This window comes from Myotis yumanensis, unplaced genomic scaffold, assembly GCF_028538775.1.
Source record: "Myotis yumanensis isolate MYYU_CA2020_CCGP unplaced genomic scaffold, mMyoYum1.0.hap1 SCAF_3, whole genome shotgun sequence".
Classification (NCBI taxonomy): Eukaryota; Metazoa; Chordata; class Mammalia; order Chiroptera; family Vespertilionidae; genus Myotis; species Myotis yumanensis.
In genome coordinates this window covers 39859717-39885157 of record NW_027223754.1, presented here as the reverse complement: position 1 = coordinate 39885157, position 25441 = coordinate 39859717, and the positions used below count along the sequence as shown (strand labels likewise).

The following is a 25441-nucleotide window of genomic DNA, read 5'->3' as shown; positions in this document are numbered from 1 at the left end:
ACCCTAACCCTAACCCTAACCCTAACCCTAACCCTACCCTGGCTGAGCCACAACCCTAACCCTAACTGTAACCCTAACCCTAACACTATCCTGGGCAGAGCCATAACCCTAACCCTAACCCTAACCCTAACCCTAACCCTAACGCTATCCTGGGCAGAGCCATAAAGTGCTTACATGTGAAAGATTTTATTTAACTCATAAATTAATGAAAGAACCAGTAAGATGTTCAAACCAGGTCAAATGAGATTTAGACTTAGGGTTATATTCTGTACCAGACTAAATTCTTTTGCATTGCTATGAACAGGACTCATTGATGTTTCTAGAGACAGAAAATATGTGTATGATTGTCCATTTTCTACAAGTTCAATTCTATCTTTACTTCTATCTAAACTAGTCCAATCAAACACAATCAAAGGTGCATGCACCCTTACAGGATCCTATACTCCTAGACATACAACTTTACAGGCCAAGGATGAATGGGAAGGAACCTGTCACTAATCCATAACTGTACCTGAACTCAAACCCCTGTGGGTCTGGTCCAGTCTGTCTTTCCTGTGCTGAGCTGAAGGCATCTTATTAGCTGACCTCCTCCCAAGCTATGTGGGCCGCACTGGATCCTCATCTACATCCTTCGGACCCTTTATTATTTGGTGCCTTTACCATTAGTCCAGCACTTTGCCACTTGGTCTTATTTAATCTACTGTGGCCAAAACTCTGAACATAGTCCCAGCTTCACCACCCACAGCTGTCCCTTAAGGTCTGCATCTACTTTCTCGATTCCAAGTTGGGAAGCCAAAAATCTCCTCCTTTAGTACAGTCCTTCCTCAACCCTCCTTATTTTAGCGATCATTCTATGGAATAGGCAGATTACAGCTCACAATGAGGCAGAAAAATGAGTTAGCAAAATAAACATTTTTAACAATATTTGAAACATTTATTCAATTTGAGTCCTGATTATATGTTATGCTTTATGGTAAGAGCTAAGATAGATTTTTTTTTAAAGGCCAGCTTTCACAATCTAATGGGAATAATAGCCAGGAAAGCAGATAATTACCAAACTAATGATCTGAGGAGTGTCATTACTGTACATGGCCTTCTGATGTCCCCATCTTTTACTTTTTTAATCCTCACTCAAGGATATGTTTTGCTATTGATTTCTGAGAGAGAGAGAGAGAGAGAGAGAGAGATCAATTGGTTGTCTTCCTTACGTGTCCCAACCAAGGATTGAACCCACAACCTAACTATGTGTCCTGACCAGAGATTGAATCCCCAGCTTTTTGGTGTACCGGACGACACTCCAATCAACCCGGCCAGGGTTGATGTCCCCATCTGTTAAAGGCCTCATGCTTTGCCTGGATTCCCCATAGCTCTTGAAGAGCATATCCTTTAAGTTACCCCAAGTACCTCTTGTTGTGCACAGAAGATGACTTATTGGGACAAGCCATTGCCACATAGGCAGGGTTTTCCAAATCTCAGGTTGGATGTTTTTTCCCATAGATGTATTAGTTAATATGCTTTTGGCTCTTCCCTTCTTCAGCCAGTGTAGAAGTGCCAGTGGTCAAAGTGAAGTTCAATCCCTTTGTGACTTCTCACTGGAGCAAGAACCATAAAAAGCATTTCAATGCACCTTCCCACATTCGCAGGAAGAGTATGTCTTCTCCTTTTTTCCAAAGAGCTGAGACAGAAGTAGTGTTCGACCCATGCCCATTCGAAAGGGTGATGAAGTTCAGGTTGTGCAAGGACATTACAGAGGGCATTAAACTGGCAATGTAATCCAGGTTTCCAGGAAGAAATAGGTCATCTCCTTTGAACAAGTACAACAGGAGAAAGCTAATGGTGCAACTGTTTATGTGGGCATTCACCCTAGCAAGGTAGTTATCACGAGACTAGAGGGAGACAAAGACCACAAAAAGTTCCTTGAATATAAAGCCAAATCTCACCAAGTAGGAAAGGAAAAAGGTAAATACAAGGAAGTAACAATTGAGAAGAAGCAGGAATAAAGTAATCTTATATACAACTTTCATTAAAAACTTGAAAAAATAAATATGCTTTTGGAAAAATCTGGGTTTGATTAGTAAAGAGAAAGGGATAAAGAGTCCTGAGTAGATGTCATGGGTTAATTGTGTGCTCCCCACAAAAGGTACATTGAAGTCCTAACCCCCAGCACCTCTAGGATGTGACCTTATTTGAAAACTAGAGGCCTGGTGCACGAAATTCATGCACAGGGGTGGGGGGATGTCCCGCAGCCCAGCCTGCACCCTCTCTAATCTGGGACCCCTCGAGGGCATGTCTGACTGCCTGTTTAGGCCCGATTCCAGTGGGATCGGGCCTAAACGGGCAGTCGGACATCCCTCTCATAATCCGGGAATGCTGCCTCCCAAATGCTCACTGGCCTGCCTGCCTGACTGCCCCTAACTGCTTCTGTCTGACAGCCTGATCACCCCCTAACCACTCCCCTGCAGTCTGATCGATGCCTAACTGCTCCCCTGCTGGCCCAATTGCCCCTAACTGCCCTCCCTTGCCAGCCTGGTCACTCCAACTGCCCTCCCCTGATGACCCAATCACCCCTAACTGCCCTCCTCCGCCAGCCTGATCGCCCACAACTGCCCTCCCCTGCCAGCCATCTTGTGTCCACATGGGGGCGGTCATCTTGTGTGTTGGAGTGATGGTCAATTTGCATATTGCATCTTTATTATATAAGATAACATTGTTACAGATGTAATGAGTTAAGATGAGTGTAGAGTGGCCCCTAATTCAATGGCTGGTGTCTTATAAGAAGAGATGAACAGCATATGAAGATGGAGACAGGCATGTGATGAATAAAGCAGAGATTTGAGTGGAGCAGCTGTAAGCCAGGAATGCCAAGGATGGGCAGAAAACCATGAGAAGCTAGGGAGAGGCAAGGAAGGACCTCCCCTACAGGTTTCAGAGGGAGCAGGGCCCCTGGACCCTTGATTTTAGACATCTAGCCTCCAAAACTATGAGAGAACAAATTTCTATTGTTTTAAGCCACCTGACTTGCATTAATTTGTTATGGCAGCCCCAGGAACCGCACAGCAGGCAACCAATAATGGCCCATATTCAGTAAATAGTGGGTACAGAATTGAAATAAAAATATCCACCTGAGGGAGTTCTGGAGCCTTCACTTCCTCAGCCCTAATAGCCTCTAAACTAGATGATGGACAAATAGCTGTTTTAAGGAGGTGACTCTCTTAATCACCTTTCAAAGTGACTTTGATTATGTTTAGTTTCCGTTCTACTGAAATGTGGACTCAGACCACGAATGCCCTTATTGTACTGAATGCCTTTGACCTGAGGTGGGTCTTGGCTGAAAGTGCATGATTCCAAGAGAGACAGGTGCTGACTCTCCTAGTCAGGGCTGGGCGCTGGGTAGTGGGATGGCAGCTGTACTGAGGGGGACTCACCCACACTACATGCAACTTTTGACAATGGGGTATTCCCAGGGGACAGGAATAATTTTCTTCTTCTTCTTCTTCTTTTTTTTTTTGGTAATTGTTCAAGGGATAGGAAGCAGCAAAATCTGCTATTCTCTGGAAATTGCTCTCTGGGTTGACAACATAGACAATTTCTCAATCTGTTCACTACTTTGTGCCAAGCCTCTGAGGTATTTGATTTTCTTAGCCACCAACTCTTTTCTGAAAATCTGGTGGTGCTCAGTGTGGTTCCCAGACCAGCAGTGCCAGCATCACCTGAGAACATACTTAAAATGCAGATCCTTAATCCCCACACCCCCTCCGCCCCCACAGACCTACTGGGTCAGAAACTCCTTGGTGGGCCCAGCTACCTGCGTTCTAACAAGCCAGCTGAGGTGATTCTGATGCCCACTGATGTTTGAGAAGCAAAGTTTGAATGTATTGCCATCTTGGCCATGCACTGTCTTACAGCACTTATCTGCCTTTCCAGCTGCTGCTCCTCTGTGTCCCATCCTGGCTCATTCCTCCTCATTTCCCTGCTCTCTGTGTGTGTATGTATGCATTCAGCAGACAACCAGAAAAGGTAGCCTATAGTCAGTTTGGTAGATGGATATAGATGGGTCTGCAGCTCTGATGAGGTGTTGGTTAAGCTCCTTCAGTTGTAGGAGCAAAGACCCTTTTAGATTTCTTCAGGTAACCGCAGTTGTAAAAAAAACAATGAGGGTAAGCATCTCTTACTGCAATCGGGAAGAAACAGTATAAACTGTTTCTGTGGCAGAGAAGGTGGTCTGTGTGTGGGGTGGGGGTGGAGAAAGGAGAGGAGAGAAGAGAGGAGATGAGAGGGGTGAGGGGAGGGGAAGGGAGAGAACAAGAGCGAGGAGGAGGAGGAGGAGGAGGAGGAGGAGGAGGAGGAGGAGGAGAGGGGAGGAGGAGGAGAGCAGAGAAAAGTGAAAGAAAGAATGAGAATGAGAGAAGAGAGGTAACGAGAGTAAGAAGGAAAGGAAGTCATCTCAACATCTAGGCTCCATGGAGTCTTGGAACATCCTTCACAACAAGCAGTAACCCCAGCCACTCCAGCAGCCCAACCTTGCTGTCCTTCGCTACGGACTCTAGGAACTCCTCTCACCTGTGACAGAGCTTTGCTGCATCTCTGCTTCTTCTGTCACTATTTCTGCTTCTCCTCAATGCCACTGCTTACCCCTGGGTCTGATTGCCTTGAGGGATATGCATATTGGCTTCCCTTGTCGTTTTATTTCAGTAATGACTGTCAGTATCAAGTTCCTCTTTGTCTCACGTTGAAAAGAGCCCACAGAGGTCCGATTGTGTCTCCATTGGACTGTGTCAGTACGGAGCTCCCCCTATGGGTGGAGCCTTGCCATGGCCAGTCCCTGGTTGGTCAGCTCTGTGGTAAACACCTGCAGAATTAGGACTCTTGGATTCCTGAGCCAAAAACCCAACTCAAGCTACAATGGATGGCTCTGTTTGCTCTAGGGCAGTGGTTCTCAACCTTCCTAATGCCGTGACCCTTTAATACAGTTCCTCATGTTGTGGTGACCCCCAATTTCATTGTTACAAATTGAACATAATTAAAGCATAGTGATTAATCATAAAAATAATATGTAATTATATATGTGTTTCCAATGGTCTTAGGTGACCCCTGTGAAAGGATTGTTCGACCCCCAAAGGGATCTCGACCCACAGGTTGAGAACCGCTGCTCTAGGGGGTCAAAACAACATCATTAGGATTCTCTCTCCCTTTCTCTTTCTACATCTCTCATCTCTGCTTTTCTCTGTTACCTGTATCCTCAGGCTATCTCTCTCCCCAAAGCTGCCTATCAGGTTTATAGTGTGCTTAATGTTTTTGACATAAGATGAGACCCTTTTGTCACCAGTCATATTCATCCCCCCAAAATGGACTCTTATTGTCGGATTGGCTCACAGGCCTTGCCTAGATCCATCAAGTGGCAGAGAAGGTGGTCATATGACTGACAGCTCCACCAACTCCCAGAAGGGCATTTCCCCCCGGGAAAATTGCTGGGCAGACCAAACACCCACATGTCCACCACACCTGCCATATGTTACCACGATCCTCACAACCCTGAGAGCTGTTGCAGGAGAGGACACTAAGGCTCAGAGAGTTTAAATCACTTGGAAAAGCCCCACAATCTGCAATAGCCAAGCCAGGATTAGCAACCTGATCTGTCTGTGTTAGAGCCGGAGCTCTTTCCACTCTGCCACGCGCGCGGCGCCACAACGCCTCCATTTGATTATACTGCTGCATCTTCCAACCCGCCACAGTGCAAAGGAAGCTCATCGTTTTTCCTAAAATCATGTCTAAGGTCCGAAGTCTCTACAAGTTATTGCCATTTCTTGGGTTTCCCTGGTGGGAAAGCTTGCATCCTCTTCCATTGACTCAGCATTTTCTTTCATCCTCATGGTCAATCCTTTGTCAGTCTCTTCCCTCTTCTTCCTGTTCCTTTTGTACCTACTATCTGCTCACCTGTTGAACACCTGACATCTGGACTACTACACTATCTGTTCCCACCTTAGTTCACCCTGTACACATCCACACATTAAACTCCCTAAAGTACAGGATTCCTTTTTTAAAATATTAAAATTGCCAGCACCGGTTTGGCTCAGTGGATAGAGCGTCAGCCTGCGGACTGAAGGGTCCCAGGTTCGATTCTGGTCAAGGGCGTGTACCTTGGTTGCGGGCACATCCCCAGTGGGACATGTGCAGGAGGCAGCTGATCGATGTTTCTCTCTCATCGATGTTTCTAGCTCTCTATCCCTCTCCCTTCCTCTCTGTAAAAAAATCAATAAAATATATTAAAAAATATTAAAATTATGGGGTAACATTGGTTAATAACATTATATAAATTTCAGGTGTACAACTTAAAATACAACATCTGTATATTCCATTGTGTGCTCACCACCCAAAGTCCAGTTGCCTTTTGTCACCATATATTTGACCCCCTTCCCCTCTTCATCCTCCCCTCCCCTTTCCCCCTCTGATAGCCATTCTGTTGTCTCTATCTATGAGTTTGTTTGTTACATTTTTTTAATACAGGATTTCTTTTTTTTTTTTAAGTCATGATCCTTTCTACTTAAATATGTGTATCAATTTGTATTACCACAATAATGCAGCATAGCAAAGCACTCAAAAATTCAGGGGCTTAACACATGGCTATTTATTATTGGCCAATGTGTGTGGGCCTGCTTGGGTTCAGCTGATCTGGGCTGGCTAGGGCAGTTTTGTTTCTCACTGCAGGTCTTCAGGGCAGCTCTGCTCCACAGGTCTCTCCTCCTCCTCACTGAGGTGGGCTTTGCTCGTCTCATGGTGATGACAGAAACACATGAGGCCTCTTAAGGCCTAGAGCTGGAACTGACACATAGTCATTGGCCAAGCTCCAAATCTAGGGACAAGGAAATGTATTCTATAACACTTAGCCTATGGAAGGGTGAGACTAAAGAGAAAGGGCAACAACTGGAGTCATCAACATAATCTACCACAAATCATCAAGTCTAGTCTTCACTGCCTGGATTTCAAAGTCTTCCATGATCTGGTCTCACTCCATTCATCCAACCCAAGCCCCTACTTTGGGCTATTCATCTGGGATATAGTTCATGAACCTTGGGAACCTTATAGAAACTGGACAAGACTGGGTAATTTTAGACAGTTCACTACAGTCTAACTGCAGACCACACTCAGCCTGTCTCCTGCTTTCCCACCACACACAAAAAAAGAGAAAAAATGTTTATGGCCCCACTTGTTATTGGTAGTTTTTACAAAATAAACTAATGTTAAACAAAATTTCCTCCAGGAAATACACTAACCCAGAGACCTCCTTATGATTTTTTAAAACAGTTTCTTGGGGGAAGGGGGTGGATCTCAAGGAATTATTTTCTCAGTAAACAATGGCAACAGTTTATTTTTGTTGGATAGACTTGAATCCTCTCCCACTTTCTTTTTGTGGATTGAGAGGTTGACTACAGAAATAAGAAGAGATCGTTCTTTTATTCTTTCTGTGTGTGTGGCTGGAAAATAAAAGCTCTGCATTTTTTTCTGTATTCAGTGCACTTCAAAGTTATAAAAATTTAGATAAAGTACATCAGGTTGTTCTAGATTTCAGTCTATTTATAACTTCCTCATATTTCACATTTGTTTGACCTCAGGTTAAAGGAATGCTTTTGAAAAATATAATGATTTGATCCTAGCAGTGGATGTAGCAAAAATACTTGGGTCAATAAGTTAAATTAAAAGGCTTCAAAAAAGAAGAAGAAAAAGAAGCAGCAAAAACTAGATTTTGCAAACTTTCAGCTTAGGACTGCATGACAATGGGAGAATTTTCCAGCTGTATTTTTATATAAAGTTTGTGTGAAAAAGACATTTCAAAGTTTACCAGAGTGAAAATGTCTGAATTAGAAGTAACTAATTTCCTAATACTCTGAACTCATTTTCACAGCTTATATCGGAAACCTCCTTGGATTTGTCTTTACTATTTTTACATATGTATTTTGTTTCTTTTCCTGTCCACCAAAGTCTGAATATATCCATGTGTATTGTAGTTTTATAATACAGCATTATGTAAAATAAATGTTTCAATGATTTACTTGAAAAGAAAAAGAAAGTGGCAAAACTGTATGTATATGTGATATTATTTTTATTGAAGTATATATATATTAGAGGCCCGGTGCATGAAATTTGTGCACTGGGGGGTGGGGGGGGGGGCTCCCTCAGCCCAGCCTGATCCCTCTCACAGACTGGGAGCCCTCAGGGGATGTCCTACTGACAGCTTAGGCCCTCTCCCTGTGGGGAGCGGGCCTAAGTCGCAATCTGGCCTCCCTCTGTGGGAGGTGACCAGCTGATCAGGGGAAGGCACCAGCCCCATCACCCCGCTGCTGCTGCCACTGCTGCAGCCGCCAAGGTGTTTTCATCAACACAGACTCCAGTCTCTTCACCACAAAAAAATGACAACTTTCTTTAGGCATTTTCAAGATGTGTCTTTCATAGGATATGACATTTCTTTCTTTCTTTCTTTTTTATCCTCACCTGAGGATATGTTTCCATTGAATTTTAGAGAGCTTGGAAGAGAGAGGGAAAGACAGAGAGAAACATCAATGAGAGGTACACTTCGATTGGTTGCCTCCTGCATGAGCCCTGACCTGGGCCCCAGCCAAGGAGGAGCCTGCAATCTAGGTACATGCCCTTGATCAGAATTGAACCCAGACCCTGCAGTCCACAGGCTGAGGCTCTATCCACTGAGCCAAACCGGCTAGGGCAGGATATGACATTTCTTAGTTCTCCAGCAGCGGACCTTAGTTTTTTCCTCCAGGAGTGTGGTGGAAAAACCCTAAATCACCTTCTTGGATTCTTATTACCCAAGTTACCAAGAACACTGCGAGTGGCGGCATATAGGGAGCTTAGCCAATGAGCGGTCAGAAAAGGTGTTTCCTCTGCAGCTCATGCGCAGAGGCCCCCCTGCGTTGTGTCCGCTGGGGTGGGGGTGTGCTCCAAGCCCTGTGGTGGCCTCCGGGAGCACACCCCCAGCCCTGCATTGTGTCCACTGGGCTCGGGGCGTGCTGCCTGCCCAGACGCCCTCCCTCCCTCCTCAGCCTGGGCGTGGGATGCTATGGACACCACCATCTTTGTGATGGAGTGATGGTTAATTTGCATATTACCCTTTTATTGGATTAGATGACTGTGTGATATATATAGAGAGAGAGAAAAAAATACATACACATGCCAGAAAAATAGATACCTATACACCAGAAAAAAAAGCATAAGAAGATATCTATAAGGAAGATATCAGAATATTAACAATTACCTTTGAGTGTTAACTCTCCCCCATGCTTCTGTTGATTTTTCATATATTTCAATTTGTCTGTAATGAACACATATTGTTGCCTATATAATACTAAATGGGATTTTAAAAAAGAGGTAGAAAGATTTAACAGTTTGGCCTTTGTATATGAGGAATTCTAAAACTCCTCTAATTTTCAGGAAACTAACAACAAGACCTTCAGTAGGAGCCTTTTTAAACACTCAAAATTACATGGCTATTTGCATTGATTCATTAGGCAGAAAATTTGAAAGAAGAGAATTCGAGTTGGGAAGGGATGAGTTTGGACTCCAGAGATTGCCTTCATCCCCTGGCTGGTCCCAAGGGATCCCTCCAGTAGCACCCAGTGCAGAGGGGCCCAGAGTTCCCTCTGAGTCTGGGCTTGTGTATCAGAATTTCATCTGCAACTTACAGAGGGAAGTGGTCATAAGACCCAGGGTCAGGCAGATCTTGCTAAGGAAGATACTAGCTTACGCTTAGAAATTTTTTCTTGTGCAGTGATACTGAAAAAAAAAATCATATTCATTACAATATTATGGGTAAGATTCAACACTAACAATATGCATAGTTTTGGAATTTGGCAGATAGCATTTTGATTCTTATAAATAAAAAGGAATGATAGGTCTAATGTAAATTAATCTTTGTGTTTCCAAATGTAGTCTACTAAAATTTAGATATCTGAGAACATTTTACCAGAGAAATTATGATAGTTTATGAACAAGGCAATCCCACAACTGGTTTAAGAATTTACTGTGTATTAGCTACTATACCTGTGGCTGGGAATACAAAGATGAATGAAAAAATGGAGTTTGCATTCAGGGAGTTAGGCTTATCACAGCAACAAGTTTAAGATTTGCTCTGCCCTTTTATTTCAATAATTCTTAGAGCAACAAATAAAAAGGAGGAAAAGTAACTAGAGAATCTCAGCCACATAAACCATTATGAGGTTCTTTTGTAGATGGACCATTTTGGCATCCTGGATCAAGGCTGTTACGCCACTATGGGCAGGGGTGCAAAGGTTTAACAAACAAGGATTAAGTAACAGCTCAGAGCAATCAGATCACATAGTCCCAAAGGCCTAGTTTATCAGGATGGATCCACGTTTGGCTCCTGTTGCTAAAAGAAAAAATAAAAAGCGATGCACATGTTACGTACAAGCAAACCTGAGGGCATGCCATCTATTATCAGTAATAAACAGATTTGATTCTTTTGTAAATGAGATTGTCAGGGCCCAGGGGATTTGTCAGTGCCTGGATAATCCTCAAATCATGTCTGTCCTACCGTGGTAATAGGAAATTGTCAGCAATAAGGCTGGTTAACAATTTTCTTGTCTGGTGCATTAGAGATTATTCCACAAAACCCAGAGGGTCTTAACCAACCAGCCTCATTATATGGTTCAACATCACATATCTTATCAAGTCTCATGTCCATAGAGGCTGTGAAGACTGTCAACTGTGCAAGTCACTGGGACTTTAGGAGATTTTAATCCAACATGGGATATGGCACAGGTACAGAACTCAGCAGCCACAAAGATGCCAAAATGCATATGGTATCCCACTCCCCACACATAAAGATGGTGCAGGGGTGTCCTGGGTCAGACTGAGTTCAGGACCCACAGCTTTATGAAGGTGAAATGTGGTTTCTCTTTTCTTCGTCTTACTGTTCAAATGATTTTTCTTTCTTTTTTTTTTTTTTTGTTCTTTCTGTTTATTTTCTTGTTCCTATAATTTAAATTTAGTTTTGAATAAGTAATACATATACGTAGTTCAAAAAATTTACAATTGCAAAAGGGATACAGTAAACATTTTTCCCATCCCTTTCTCCACTTGCTGGGTTCCTACCTCCCCAACAGGGAACCCCTGTCATCAGTGGTATTATTTTGTCCTTTCAGAGTTTTTAAATAATTGAGTACTGGGATATATAAAACACATATTTTTATTTTACTCTTTTTTTACACAAAATATAGAATATAATACAACTTTTCGTGCCTTGCTTTTTCCCTGCCAAAGTGTCTTCTATTATACATAACAGATAGCTTCTACAGGGTGTCCCCCAAAAACGTATACACACTTTGACAGCTGACAGCTCAGTTTTGAAAATGAAATATATTTTAATAAACTGCCTTTATAATTATTTTTTTTAAACTGCCTTTATAATTATTCAAAGTGTATGTATATATTCTGGGGAGGCACCTATATATTTGTCCATGAAAATTGTCTTTATTCTTCTGACAGTGGTATACTTTTCTGTTGTTTCGTGTTTTATACTTTGAAAATTGCTCCTTGTCAATGGACATTTAGATTTTTTTCCCAATATTTTGCAATAACAAACACTGATGCAGTGCATAACCTTGCACATTAGTTCTTTCACGTGTCATTACTATTGGCTTTTCATAGGCTACCTGGTAGTGGCCAGGACAGGGTCTCTCGCCTGCCTCTGTAAGTTAATAACCAAAATTCCTAACAGGTTATTCCAGTAGGCAAACATCCTCTTTCATTTTCCCAATATGTGAGTAGCCAAGGGATCATCTCTGAAGCCCAGCTATACCTCCTGTGCCTCCTCCACACTCACCCTTATCCTTATATGTCAACTTACTTTCCTACTATCACAACTAACATCCTGGGGCTGCTTGCCTTTTTTTAAAAAAAAATATCATCATTTAAAACTGCAGTTGGATTGCTATAATGTATTCCTTCTGAGATGCCTCAAATGTTTATTAGCATCTGCTCTGTCTCCAGCATCGTTTTAGGCATTGATAATATAGTAGCAAACAAAGTACGTTTAGTTCCCACCCTCATGGGGCTTACATTCTAATGGAAAGTAACATATCGTAAATGAATAAAATGACCGTAATGGCAAGCAATAAACAAATCAATGCTTAATATAATGTCAGGTCTGGTCAGTGCTCTGTGCCTCTATTTAATTGGTTCAGAGGTGAAGAGTCCTTTTCAAATGAAATAAAGAGAAAGGAGTCCCATTCTCTCTCGAAAAATTACAGAAGCTGCTCTCTTTAGAACGTTCATATTGAAGGAGGCTCTGACCAGAGCAAAAGCTTGTCCGTTCTCTCTGACACTGACAGAGACGTCTATGGTCATTTGAACCAGGCTGTGTCACTTTGGACTGACCAATGGCTTTAAAAGAACTCTTAAGAAGTGGTTTGTACATGGAGGTGCTCTTGGGAAAGTTTCTTATCACCACTACAATAAATTACTACAACCTTCGTGGCTTAAAACGACACAGCTTTATTATCTTACAGTTATGGAGGCCAGAAATTTGAAATCACTTTCATGAGGATAAAATCAAGGTGTCTGCCGGGCTGCATTCGTTCTGGAGGTTGGAGGGGAAAAGCTGTTTCTTCTCCTTTTCCAGCTTCTAGAGGCTGCCCGTATTCCTCGGCTCTTAGCCTCTCCTCACTCTCGCCTCCATTCCATCACTCTCGCCTCCATTCGAATTCTTCTGACTCTCACCCTCCTGTTTCCCTCACCTAAGAACCCCGTGTCTGCATTGGGCCCACCCCAATAACCCAGGATAATCTCCAATCTCAAGATTTAATCAGACCTGCAAGTACCATATTCACAAATTCCAGGATTAGCATGTGGGCATCTTGGGGGACTGTTACATAAGTGGTTAAGAAGAAGCAGCCAGGGAGCAAGGTAATTATTAACACACAAGTGGATTAAAATAACAGGGGAAATTATGTAAAGAATAATCTTGGCAGAGAACCCTTCAAGATTCAACACTTTTGAATTTAACAAATATGTTTTGAGCATCTTTGCTGTGCTAGGTGCTCTTACAGGTGTTTGGGATACATCAGTGAGCAAAACAGGCAAAAATCCCTACTCTCATGGGGCTTATATTCAACAAAGACAGCACAAATAACAGCATTATCTGGTAATTTAGAAGGGGGTACCTGATATGGAAAAAAGGAAGAGTGGGCCTGGCTGCGGTGGCTCAGTGGTTGAGCGTCTACCTATGAAACAGGAGGTCACTGATCGATTCCCAGTCAGGGCACATTCCCCGGGTTACAGGCTTGGTCCCCAGTCGGGGGTGTGCAGGAGGCAACCAATCAATGATTCTCTTTCATCATTGATGTTTCTATCTCTCCCTCTCCCTTCCTCTCTCTGAAATCAACAAAAGTATATTTTTTTTAAAAAGAGAAGCATGTGCATTCTGTATTCTGATCATTAAAAACAACATCCACTTTTATAAAAAAATAGGAAGAGTGGAACAGGGGAAGGGTCAGAAGAGCAGCGAGGGGGTGTGAGGGAACCCTCCACCTGCTGACACTAGGGGGAGCTGCAGTGCAGTTTTTGCAGTAAAGGTTAAAGAAAAAGTCTATCTAATAAAAGAGTGATATGCAAATTAACTATCACTCCATCACAAAGATGTCAACACAAGATGGCGGCACCCAGTCCCCTCAGCCCCACCAGAGTCCCCCAGTCCTGGGGGCATGGCCGCTGAGAACAGGCAGCATGTGCTGCCTGGCGGAATGCTTGCTTCATTGCTGTGGCGATGAGGCAAGCGTCCCACCCCGGCTGCGAAGGGCCTCTGGGCAGTGCGCATGGCAGGAACAGCCGGGGCAGGATGCTTGCGTTGTTGCCTCGGCGATAAGGCAAGCATCCCGCCCAGCTGCGGAAGCCTCTGGGCCACAGAGAGCCTCTGGGCAGTGGGTGCAGAGCAGCCAGGCCCTGCAGAGAGCAGAGAACCATGGGGAGTGGGCCTAAGCCGTCAGGGCTCCCAGATTGGAGAGTGTGCAGATCGGGCTGAGGGACCCCCCCCATGCATGAATTTCGTGCACCAGGCCTCTAGTCCTATATAATAAAAGCCTAATATGCAAATTGTTTGACCGGGAGTTCGACCACTCGCTATGACGTGTGCTGACTACCAGGGGGTGGCACAGAACATGGGGAGCATCAGCAATGCAGCGCTGGCAGCGGGCAGCAGTAGAGGCACTGCCAGCCCCAATGGGCCCCAATGAGAGTGGGACTGCAGAGGAATGGTGGAGCAGGTGAGTGGGTGGCGCCAGGCCACGGCAGAGTGCCAGGTGGGGCTGCAGGGCTGCGAGGCTGGGGAGGTGAGCTGGGGCTGCAAGCCTGAGGGTGCGAGCTGGGACCCGATCCCCGCAGGCCACCCTGAAGGACCCCATCTGTGCACAAATTCATGCACCAGGCCTCTAGTCTTAGTTATAAAATCAGTATTTGGAAGCCTGAGGAAATTTTCACGTCAGCTGGTCTAACTTCTTCAGAGAAATGCTAAGGCTAAGGTCCATAACGTGGCTGCTAGTTATTCTGCATTTGGCCTAAATTTGAGAGACAGTCTCCTCCTCTCTCCCCAAGAAGGCCAGACATAGTCCTCACGTTATCAAAGCCAGCTCCTGCCAGGAGGTGAGGCTGGGAGGGTTTTGTATGGGAGCAGCAGGAGGGATGGATGATTTCAGAGTGTAGTTCTATCTGTGCCACTGTTGAAAAATCATTCCATAGAACTTCTAATATGCCTCTTTCTAAGTGGAACATTCTGAAGTCTTAAATCAGTGACTCTGGCCCGTCAGCCTTTGAGACTCAACTTTTGGTGAAAATAACCTACATCAGCCAGACACCAAAAGGAAGGAAAAAATAGATTATGATAAAGAGCCTTTGGTGTTCATAACAAAAGAATAATGCAGCTTTATTTTCCTAATCTTTACTGCTTTAAATGGTTATTTAAGTTATTTAAGCTTTAAATTATCTAAGTTATTTAAGCTTTAAAAGGTTATAGTAAACCGTGCGTGATTAGATATTTTTATCCAATATTTCCTTGGGTGTGGCTAGTTCCCAAAAGTGTAGCTGAGCCAATACAGAAATGCAATACTGTATTTCCAAGATTAACAGTGAGAGTGATAACAACATAACACGTTTCTATTCAGACCTGTATTTTTTAGGGTAACCATGGTTGAGACCTTGAGCACTCTGGTGGTTTTCGGTCTGGGCCCAGGTCATCCCTTCAGCTGCTGTGTTCTGTCTGCTTGCCCCTAACCCATTCAGACTCACTCTCCACCGCCTGGTGTCCATCCCCTTCTCTGCCCCTGGTTCCTCTGCTCCTCTCCCACAGGCGGAATGGGAGGCAGCATCCTTTCTGCTTCCATATCCCCTTCCCCCATGTCACCAGTAGATCTCAGAACCCACCCATTTTTCCTATTAACCTATCTGCCTCTTTCACTAAACTGATGGCTTCTGTTTAAAATCCTTTTTCTTATGTGATAAAACATATATGACATCAAATTTACTATTTTAACCATGTGAAGTGTATAGTTCAATTGCATGAAGTGTATTCACACTGTTGTGCAACCATCACAGCATCCATCTCCAGAACTTCTGGAACTGAAACTCTGCACCCATTAAACAATAACTCCCTATTTCAGGCCCTGGCTACCCCCCTCAGGCCCTGCCTACCCCCATTCTCCTCCTGTCTCTATGAATTTGACTACTCCAGGAAACTCAAATAAGTGGAATCATATCATATTTGTGTGTGTGTGTGTGTGTGTGTGTGTGTGTGTGTGTGTGGCTTATTTAACTTAGCATAATGTCTTCAAGGTTGTTCATCCATGTTGTAGCATGTGTCAGACTTTCATTTAGATCGCTTTTTGAGGTCAGGAATCATGTCAATACGTGTGTAAGTCTGTTTGAATTCTTTTAAAAAAAACGAGTAGATATGAATGTGAAGTAACAAGATCTGCAAAACAATCTCAAAAGAAAGCTAACGCTGACTGCCCCTTGCCAGTAGGGTGAGCCCACAGATCAAGAGGCAGCCATGTGCAACGGGCTGCAGTGCCTGGTTCCCCATGACAAGCTGCTTCCCCTCCACCTTTCTGATTGTATGCAAATGTCTCCTGTGAACAACTCCAATCTGGGCCCACACAGGCAAGGAAATTCTGGAAGAAGGGTTCTCCAATGTGAAAGCCACCACAATGCTATTAGAGCAGTGGTTCTCAACCTTGGCTGCACATTAGAATCACCTGGGAATCTTTTTAAAATCCTGATTTCTGGGCCTCATCCTCCAGAAATTCTGTTTCTTTGTTACTAATGTTGTGGCCCCACCCCAGAACAAAGAAACAGAATTTCCGGAGGATGAGGCCCAGAAATCAGGATTTTAAAAAGATTCCCAGGTGATTCTAATGTGCAGCCAAGGTTGAGAACCACTGTATTAGAGTGTATTCCAGACAGGGGAGAGCTTCTATGTTGATCAGACCTAGACAAGAATGAAACTGTGTTTGCAGCTTTACATATCTGGTGACTAGAAGAATTTTCCACAGGTGGTCTCAGGCTCCGTGCATTTCAAACTTTGCGTCTCTTCTACTACCCACATACTCTGGCGCTAGGGGCTCTAAGGGCACATTGTTACTGGACCATGACTTCTGACCTTGAATACCTTTCCGCAGGTGAGTCAGCACCGTGGGTAGCAGTACTCCTGGAAGCCATTTCTCAACCAGGACTGCTAATACTAACTAAACATGGAAGTGACTGCAAATCACATAGGCATATTCTACTACACCAAACCAACTCTACCCCAGTTTAATGCCTTCTTACTGGACTCCCAAAATACTGCAGCCACCCCAGTGCCATCCAACACAAAAGAAATCTGAGAGGGTAGTCAGAATAGGCAGAAGTATCTTAACCACTCGTAGTTAAAATGTCTTACTTTGTACAGTTTACAAAAACAAACGACCCTGTGAACACATTGGTGGGCACTTGGAAGGGGCCGTGCAAGTCAGGGGCCCGAGGCTCAACCGCCATTGGCTCTGGGAAAATTTGCCTCTGGCTCTTTCTATACAGAGCATTAGTTGAATCGATTTTTGTTTTCAACTTTTTTTTATTAAGAATATTTTCCAACATTCACAAAGTTGGGGAACTGCCCCTCATAATAAACCCCACTCCACCTCATGCCCTCATCACCCAGCTTCACCAACGATCAGTGTTGGTTGATTTTTCCTGTGCCCACCATCATCACCCCAAACCCATTATGCAATAGAGGTGTGATATTTCTGGCTCCTATTCTTCTCTCTCAGCTCTCTGCCAGGTCCTTACCCCACCAGATTGCTGAACTCAACAGAGTAATGGGACTCATCGAATTATTCACCCTGATACATTTCATATGTTTTCTTTTAATGCCCTTGGGGCAAACATACTTTATTTTCCTTTCAGTTTTGGGGACTGTGAGTAAAGACAGATTTGACTAGCCTCAAAGGAGAAACTCTGCATCCTTTTCTCTATTAGATCTGGAAATACATCCTCCAGAATTCCACACTCATGTAGATAAAGTGTTATGAAGCATTATTTAAAATATACCAACATTAGAGAACAGTTCTTAAAACCTACCAGTTGGTAATTTCATGAAGAAACTCAATAAAACCACAACATCGCTGGTGAGAATGGGCATAGCTATACTTTTTTCAAGCATAATCTGAAAGAAATTGAATCAGCAAATTAGCCTTAAGGTTCAGGACATTCTTTTTATTTTTTATTGATTTCAGAGAGAGAGGAAGGGAGGGGGGGAGAGAGAAACATCGATTTGTTGTTCCACTTATTTGTGCACTGACTGGTTGATTCTTGTATGTGTTCTGACAGGGGATCAAACCCAAAACCTTGGCATATCAGGACGATGATCTAACCAACTGAGCTATCCAGCCAGGGCTGGGCCAGGGCATTCTTAATAAGGATAACTAATATGGCAGTTGTCAGAATTATAATGAGGCTAGTGGAACATTTTCATTTTACATTTATTAAATACCTATCACGGAGCCAGGAGCATATAGCAATAACAAGATATGAAAGGCCCCTGTTCTCAAAGAGCTATCCGTCTATTCCTATGGATGGAGCAGTAGCAGCCTTTTTAAGTGGGACTGCCCACACAGCCCTAGCCCTGCCTCCTAAATGATAATAATGCACCCAAAAAGCACACCTGATTACAGTTCCCTCCCATGTTGAAAACTACCATTTCTCCTACTGTGGGGAAAGCAACAATAAGAAAGTAAATTCACGCCCGGCCAGCATGGCTCAATGGTTGAGCGTCGACCCAGGAACCAAAAGGTCATGGGTTCAATTCCCGATCAGGGCACATGCCCAGGCTGTGGGCTCAATCCCCAGTGTGCAGGAGGCAGCCGATTAATGATGTCCCTCTTTCAATCAATGTTTCTATCTCTCTATCCCTCTCCCTTCCTCTCGCTCTAAAAATCAATTAAAAAAAAAAAAAGAAAAGCAAAGTAATAAAAATCAATAAAAACATATTTTTTAAAAAGAAAGTGAATTCACAAATACTCAAATAAACATTGTGGTGAGGTCTGTGATGGAAATGATCAGGTTACTGTGAAAATGAAATAAATTTATTTCTTTAGTTTGGGTCATCTGCACAGGTCCCTTTGCATAGGTGGCAGGTCGGGCAAGTGTCCTGGAAGATGATAATTTGTAGCCATGAGCGTTCTGGAGATAGGGATCCACATGTTCCAAGGCCCTGAAGTGGGAGGGGGTTTAGTGAACTTAATGAAGATGGGGAGAGCGAGACAAGACTGGAAAGACAGGCAGGTGTCAGATCAGGGTTGCAGTGAAGAATTTAGGTTTTTACTCTAAATGCTTCCCATTGGAAGCCACTAAAAGTTTTAAGAAGGGAATTGCTGTGATGACAATAATGAGAGGTAATTAACACTATTGATCACTTGTTCTGGGCCAAGCAAGGTTTTAAGCTTATTAATTAACTCAATATACGTATACTTATAACAACCCTAAGAGGTGAGTACTATTTATAGTCCCATCTTTTAGACGAGGAAACTAAAGCTCTGAGAGCTTAAGTAACTTTCCCAGTCACACAACTAGTAAACTCTGTTTTAATACCTTAGCAGTTTCCCAACTATGAAGCCGGAGGAGTTGTATTTGCTGAAAGACTGGCCAGAGTTGCAGGGAAAGGTTATGTTTCTGGCTCAGACAGCCGCCTATTATAGGCATACTAGAGGCCTGGAGCACGAAATTCATGCATGGGGGAGGAGGGCCCTCAGCCCAGCCTGCACCCTCTCCAATCCGGGACCCCTCAGGGGATGTTTGACTGCCAGCAGTTGGACATCCCTCTCACAATCTGGGACCGTTGGCTCCTAACTGCTCACCTGCCTGCAGGGCCTGATTGCCCCTAACTGCCCTCTCCTGCCAGCCTGGTCACCCCTAACAGCTGCTGCCTCTGCCCCCACAACTATGGCTTTGTGCGGAAGGACATCTGGATGGATGTCCAGAAGGTGTCTGGTCTAATTAGCATATTACCCTTTTATTAGTATAGACTAGAGGCCCGGTGCACAAAAATTTGTGCACTCGGGGGGGGGGGTCCCCTCAGCCCGGCCTGTGCCCTCTTGCAGTCTGGGACCCCTCAGGAGATAACGACCTGCTACTTAGGCCTGCTCCCGGGTGGCAGAGGGCAGGCCCAATCCCTAGGTGCAGCCCCTGGTCGGGCTCAGAGCAGGGCTGATTGGGGAGTTGGGGCGCCGTCTCCTGTCATGCACAGAGCAAGGCGGATCCGGAGGTTGCGATGCCACCCTCAGTCACGCTCAGGGCAGGGCCGATTGGGGGGTTGGGGCGCCACCTCCTGTCACACTCAAGGCAGGGTCGATGGGGAGGTTGCGGCGCTGCCCCCGTCACTCACAGAGCAGGGCCCATCAGGGGGGTTGGGGCTCCGTACCCTGTCACACACAGAGCAGGGTCGATCAGGGGGTTGGGGCACCGCCCCCTGTCACACACAGAGCAGGGCTGATCAGGGGGTTGGGGCACCTTCCTCTGTCACGAACAGAGCAGGGCGGATAGGGAGGTTGTGGCCCCTCCCCCTGTCACACACATTGCCTCAGGGCAATCAGGGGGTTTGGTTGCTGCCCCCTGTCATGCTGATCCTGGTGCCGGGAGGCCTCGAGGCTCCGCTGATCCCGGTGCTGGAAGGCATATTACCCTTTTACTATATAGGATAGAGGCCTGGTGCACAGGTGGGGGCCGGCTGGTTTGCCCTGAAGGGTGTCCTGGATCAGGGTGGGGGTCCCGCTTGGGTGCCTGGACAGCCTGGGTGAGGGGCTGATGGCTGTTTGCAGCTGGTCTCACCCCCTTCAGGGTGGGGGTCCCCACTGGGGTGCCTGGCCAGTCTGGGTGAGGGGCTGAGGGCTGTTTTCAGGCTGGCAGGTGACTGAAGCTCCCAACCGCTCCTTTTTTTCTTTTATTCTGTGCCAGCTTTAGCTCTGAGGCTTGGCTCCAGCTCTTAGGCCTCGGCTGCTGAAAGCAGGTATCTGGTTTGTTTGGGTTCTATAATCGAAACACTGTTTCAACTCCAGCTCTGAGACCCCGGCTGGCTGAAAGCAGGTTTCTGGGGTTTTGTTTAGCTTCTATATTTGTAACAATGTTTCAAACTGCAAGCTCAGAGGCCGGCATCGGGGAACGTTAGCTTCCTCCGTCACTGAAGCAAGGAAGCCTCATGTTCGCTTTAGTGCCTGGCTGCCGGCCGCCATCTTGGCTGGCAGTTAATTTGCATATCGCCCTGATTAGCCGATGGGAAGGGTATCGGAGGTACGGGTAATTACCACGTTTCTCTTTTATTAGATAGGATACTTCCCATAATGGATGGTTAGCCAAGGCATGTACATGGTGACACTCACAAACTTTTTAAGGCAGTATTTTTAACAACGAAAACAACACCTTCCTAGAATACGTGTCCTGTTCTGGCTAGAAAATGCAAGGTGTGTCAATAGCCGCCTTGAAAACCCCACAAGCACGGGGAGAGTTGGATTCAGTCAGCAAAAAACCTGCTCAAGAAGGAGCCACCCGCAGCTCTGCAGGGAAGGTCTGATCAGGGCAGCTGCGGAGAGCAGGTGACCAACAGGGAGGGCGTGGCTTGCAGGGCTGGGCGGGGTCCCCTTGCGGAAAAGCCGGAGGAGGTCGGGAGCAGCGGGGAGCAGCCGGAGCCAGGCGAGGGAAGTGGTGCTGAGGGGCGTGGCCACGCCGGGGATGGTAAGGGGCGTGGCCTCGGGGCGGGGCGCGGCGCGTGCGCGGGGAAGATGGCGCTACGTCTGCTGCGGAGGGCGGCGCGCGGAGCGGCGGCGGCGCTGCCGAGGCTGTGAGTGCAGGTTCCCTTTACCCGCCGTTCTGCCGGGCTCAGCCCGCGGCCCGCCGGGCTTTCCCGAGTCCTGGTGGGCGCCCCGGCGGGGCTGGAGCGCTGGGCGCCGCCGTGTGCCGGCCGACCTCTGTCTGCCAAGGTCGCCCCTGCTCGCCCTCCTGTGGGACGTGGGTGCAGACCCGGGACGTGGGTGCAGACGTTCGGTCTGTCGGCCCCGGAGAACTAACCAGCCTCCCCACTAATGCGGGCGGCGAACGCGCGGAGGTTCCGTAAAGGGTCCCGGCGTCACCCCAGCTGCTCACCTGGGGAACCGGAGCACCTTCCCTGGTGTGCGCCGCAGGCGGTTCCCAAACTGCTCGGTCTAAGGACCCCTCTACACGTGAAAAATGACTGAGGACCCTTAAGAGCTTTTGCTCGTATCTTGATTTTTACTGTATGAGGAGTTAAAAGTATTTATTTAAAAGTAACAAACCCATTACATTTTAGCACAAATGACATCTTTAATGTATACATAACTATACACACACACGTATATTTAAAGTAAGAAGAGTGGCATGGTTTTATATTTTTGAAAACCTCTTTGGTTTAATAAAGGACAATTCTCGTATCAGCTGTTCTGGGGGAAATTTGCAAGGAAATTCCGATCTCACATAGATGCAGATACTTGTTGGAAAAGGGAAGCCTGCCTAGACCCTTTCAGAGGGTAGGGTCTCGGGGACCCCTCAGGTGTCCTCGGACCACACTTTGGGAACCGTTGCTCCACGTGCCTGAATACACCTTATCTCATTTGCTTCCTTGGCCACCATGTGAAGCCCAGTGACTTTTTTATAAAGATGGGGAAACTGAGGCTCGGAGTTTGGTGCTTACATTTGCTTGCTCCCTGCTTCCTGACTCAGCAGGGTCCCATGCCAAGACCGACCAGGTGAATGCATCCCCCCTTCCCATTTCCTACACTCAGGCCTGGGACATGGCCCCGGGCTCAGGGGATCGGCCCAGGAACCAGAGGAGTCAATGAGGTGTATATGCAGACCCTTCCAGAAAGTCTCTTTTCTGGCCTATGAAGGGGCCTGTTCAATAGTGGGTCCAGTGACCGCACGCAGCCACCTACTTCTAAGGTGCTGGGTGCTCAGGGAACAGTGCTCTTCACCTCCATTAGCACCGGCTCCTTCGCAACACACCTGCACACCCCACCGCGGCCCTGGCTGCAGGCCTCCACGCAGGCTGCTTTCCAGAGGCACCCTGAGCTAAACCCTCCCGTCCTGGTGTCTTCAGAACACACGGGGATGGGAGAAGTGAAGGCGCCAAACGTCAACTTAGGAAAGCCTGCTTAGAGAAGTCTTCATTTCTACCCAAGTTCGGTCGCATGAGCCAGTGCTCATGGAGGTGAAGAGCACTGTATGCTTCTGCTGGCTTTTTCCTCTCGTTCTTAGAGCATCAGCCCCATTGCTGACGGGCAGGGACCATTCCTGACTCCTCGTCCCAACCCTCCAACATTGTCCCTGTGGCAGTGCTGTCTGATGCTTCCCTGCCCAGCCTGTCTCCAGCCCTGCTGCTCTCTGTGGCCACTGCTCAATTTATGTACTCTGCCCTCAAGTTGGGGGAGCATAGCTTTTCACTCCTAGCTGTGCTATTATTAGGGCACTTTTTCCATCAATCCCCCTTAGCTGATAGAAGGGGGTTAATGATATGTGTGTGTGAATAGCAGCCCATGCAGATTCACGCATCTACAAATATTTCTATATGTAACCACCTGTATCTACATTAGGCTAAGCATGAATTCATATATAGGGTGTCCCCCCAAATATATATATATATATATATATATATATATATATATATATCTACACACACACTTTGAATAATTATAAAGTCAGTGTTTATTAAAATGCATTTCATTTTCAAAATTGAGCTATCAGTTGTTAAAGTGTGTAGACATTTTTTTGGACACCCTATAGCCTCCAGTTCTAATCCATTACTACATGGCTCATTCTAGCCTTCTCCCTTGCTTATTTGTAAAAATTTCACTCCAAACAGTGAGAAACCTGGATCCCACCATAGCCATCTAGTTACTTAATTGTTTAATTTCAGCATATAGTGGGGCCTTGACTTACGAGTTTAATTCGTTCCAAGACTGAGCTCGTTAAGGAGCTCATTAACTCAAATTACTCTATCAACTCAATGCAAAAAATCGGCTGAGAGACAGCTGGTATCTCAAAAAACTCGTTAGTCGGGACACTTGTAAGTCAAGGCCCCACTGTACTCATATAGCCGTATCTGAATTGTTAGACCATACTTCATGGGGGGTGGGGGGGACTTTATCAACTAGACGACAGTGCTTACGTGCAGTCCCTTTCCCTTTAGTCTTACTGGCTCTACTCATTTCCGAAGTCAGTTAGCTTAGCACCTTTTCTCCCATTCCCTTCAATGAGGTTGTTCCATATATTTGTACTGCAGTTAGATTCCCTTGTCACGGTCTGCATTCTTTCCTGGATCCCCTTACCTCCCAAATGATTTTTTTAATTGCATGCATGAAGGCTCACTCTTTTTGCTATAAAGTTCTTTGGGTTATGGCAAATGCCTAATTTCATGTATCTACCATAACAGTATCATACAGAATAGTTTTACTTCCCTAAAAATAAGTGCTTCCCTTATTCATCCATCCTCCCTCTCAAACTCCTGGCAAGCACTGATCATTTTACTGTTTCTATACAGGGGTTGGCAAAAGTAGGTACAGTTGTGAGTATACAAAACACAGTTTATTCTTGTATTATTTATTGTTTATTGTATTACTTACTTGTATTACGACTGTACACCTACTTTTGCCCACCCTGTAGTTTTGCCTTTTTAGATTGCATTCCTTGACTTAGCTATATGTATTAAGGACTCTCCATGTCTTTTTTGTGGCATGATAACTCATTTTCTTTTATTGCTGAACTGGAGGACCGGTGCAGGAATTCGTGTATGGGTGGGGGCCCTCAGCCTGGCTGGCAGGGGGGAGGGACCTCGGGAGGTTGGCCAGTCAAGGGAGGTTGGCTGGGGGAGCGCACTGACCACCAGGGGGCAGCTCCTGCATTGAGCGTCTGCCCCCTGGTGGTCAGTGTGTCGTCATAGTGAACAGTTGACTGGTTGTTTGGTCAGCCGGTCGCTTAGGCTTTTATATATATAGATAATATTCCATTGTATAGATGTACCTATTGAAGGACATTTTGGTTACCTCTAGTTTTTATTGATTATGAATAAAGCTGCTATAAACATTTGTGTGCAGGTTTTGGATATAAGTTTCAAATCAATTGCCTAAATACCTAGAAGTATGATTGTATGATGAGACTATATGTAGCTTTGTAGGAAAGTAGCAAGCTGTCTTCCAAAGTGGCTATTCCATTTTGCATTCCAACTATGATGGTCATGTTTCTGTTACTCCGTATCCTTGTCAGCAATTAGTGTTGTCAGTTAAAAAAATTTTTTAGCCATTCTAATAGATATGTTACTGTTTTAATATGTTATTTTGTTTTAACTTGAAATTGCCTGATGTTGAGCATCATCTGTGTATCTTTGGTGAGGTATCTATTCAGCTCTTCCTATTTCTTAATTGGGTTCTTTTCTTATTGTTGAGTTTTAAGCATTGTTTTCATGTTGTAGATATAAGTCCTTTATCAGATATATATTTTGCAAATATTTCCTTCCAGTCTGTAGTTTATCTTTTCATTCTCTTAATGGTGCTTTTCTCATTTCCAATCCAAGGTTACATAGATTTTTTCCTACATCCCCTTTTAGAAGTCTTACAGTATTGTGTTTTATACTTAGGTCTATGGTCCATTTAGAGTTAATTTTTATAATAGGTTTAAGGTTCGTCTAATTCACTTTTTTGCATATTGATCCAATTGTTCCAACCCATTTGTTGAAAACAACTATCCTTTCTCCACTAAATTGCCTTTGCCCCTTTGTCAAAGATCAATTGACTATATTTGTGTGGGTCTATTTCTGGCCTCTCTATTCGGTTATATTGACCTATATGCCTATTGCCAATATCATGCTGTTTTTATGACTATAGCTTTATATTAA

The 25441-nt window shown here is 45.0% G+C and overlaps 1 protein-coding gene and 1 pseudogene across 6 annotated transcripts in view; both read left to right on the top strand.

The window, feature by feature from the left end:
* Positions 1–963: 963 nt before the first annotated feature.
* Positions 964–2000, top strand: LOC139006121 (large ribosomal subunit protein uL24 pseudogene; annotated as a pseudogene).
* Positions 2001–21303: 19303 nt separating this feature from the next.
* CLYBL (citramalyl-CoA lyase) overlaps positions 21304–25441 on the top strand; it is a 231878-nt gene continuing 227740 nt past the window's right edge. For 5 of the 6 annotated variants that reach the window (XM_070408653.1, XM_070408652.1, XM_070408656.1 and 2 more), the window contains exon 1: positions 21320–21379. In XM_070408653.1, the coding sequence (XP_070264754.1) occupies positions 21321–21379 (59 nt within the window). In that variant the 5' untranslated portion in view covers position 21320. Of the gene's footprint in view, positions 21380–25441 lie in introns of all 6 variants that reach the window. The other variant, XM_070408654.1, reaches the window with a different exon arrangement.